At 69.1% G+C, this 363-nt stretch overlaps 1 protein-coding gene across 1 annotated transcript in view; it reads left to right on the top strand.

Annotated features, from left to right (window-relative positions):
- Positions 1–248: 248 nt before the first annotated feature.
- VWA5B2 (von Willebrand factor A domain containing 5B2) overlaps positions 249–363 on the top strand; it is an 11,813-nt gene continuing 11,698 nt past the window's right edge. The window contains exon 1 of the mRNA XM_010855712.1: positions 249–363. Within this exon, the coding sequence (XP_010854014.1) occupies positions 249–363 (115 nt within the window).

The raw sequence follows: 363 nt of genomic DNA on the forward strand, positions 1-363 counted from the left end.
CCCAGGCTTCCCAGGTAACCGGCGACGATGCCCATCTCGCCACCACCCCCACCCTCCATCCCCAGTCTCCCTCCCTTCGACACCTGTCCGCCAGGTCGAGCCCCAGGGCTCAGCCTCTCGCCCCGTGCAGGTCCTTGTCCCCGTGCCGGAGTTAAAAATCTCCCCGCCGGTTTTCAGGAGGGTGGGGCCGGACGCCCCGAACTCACCCTGTGCACCCTTCATAGAGCGCTTCCTCCCCCAAGGCCACCATGCCCGGCCTGTACTGCCCCTCCAGCTGGACGCCGCTGCCCCTCACGGACTCCTGGGTCCGGGCCTGCGCCAACGGACCCTGCCTCAGCCTGCGGGCCCGGCTCACCTACCACA

The sequence above is a fragment of the Bison bison genome, unplaced genomic scaffold (assembly GCF_000754665.1).
Source record: "Bison bison bison isolate TAMUID 2011002044 unplaced genomic scaffold, Bison_UMD1.0 scf7180017864367, whole genome shotgun sequence".
NCBI classification, from domain to species: Eukaryota; Metazoa; Chordata; class Mammalia; order Artiodactyla; family Bovidae; genus Bison; species Bison bison.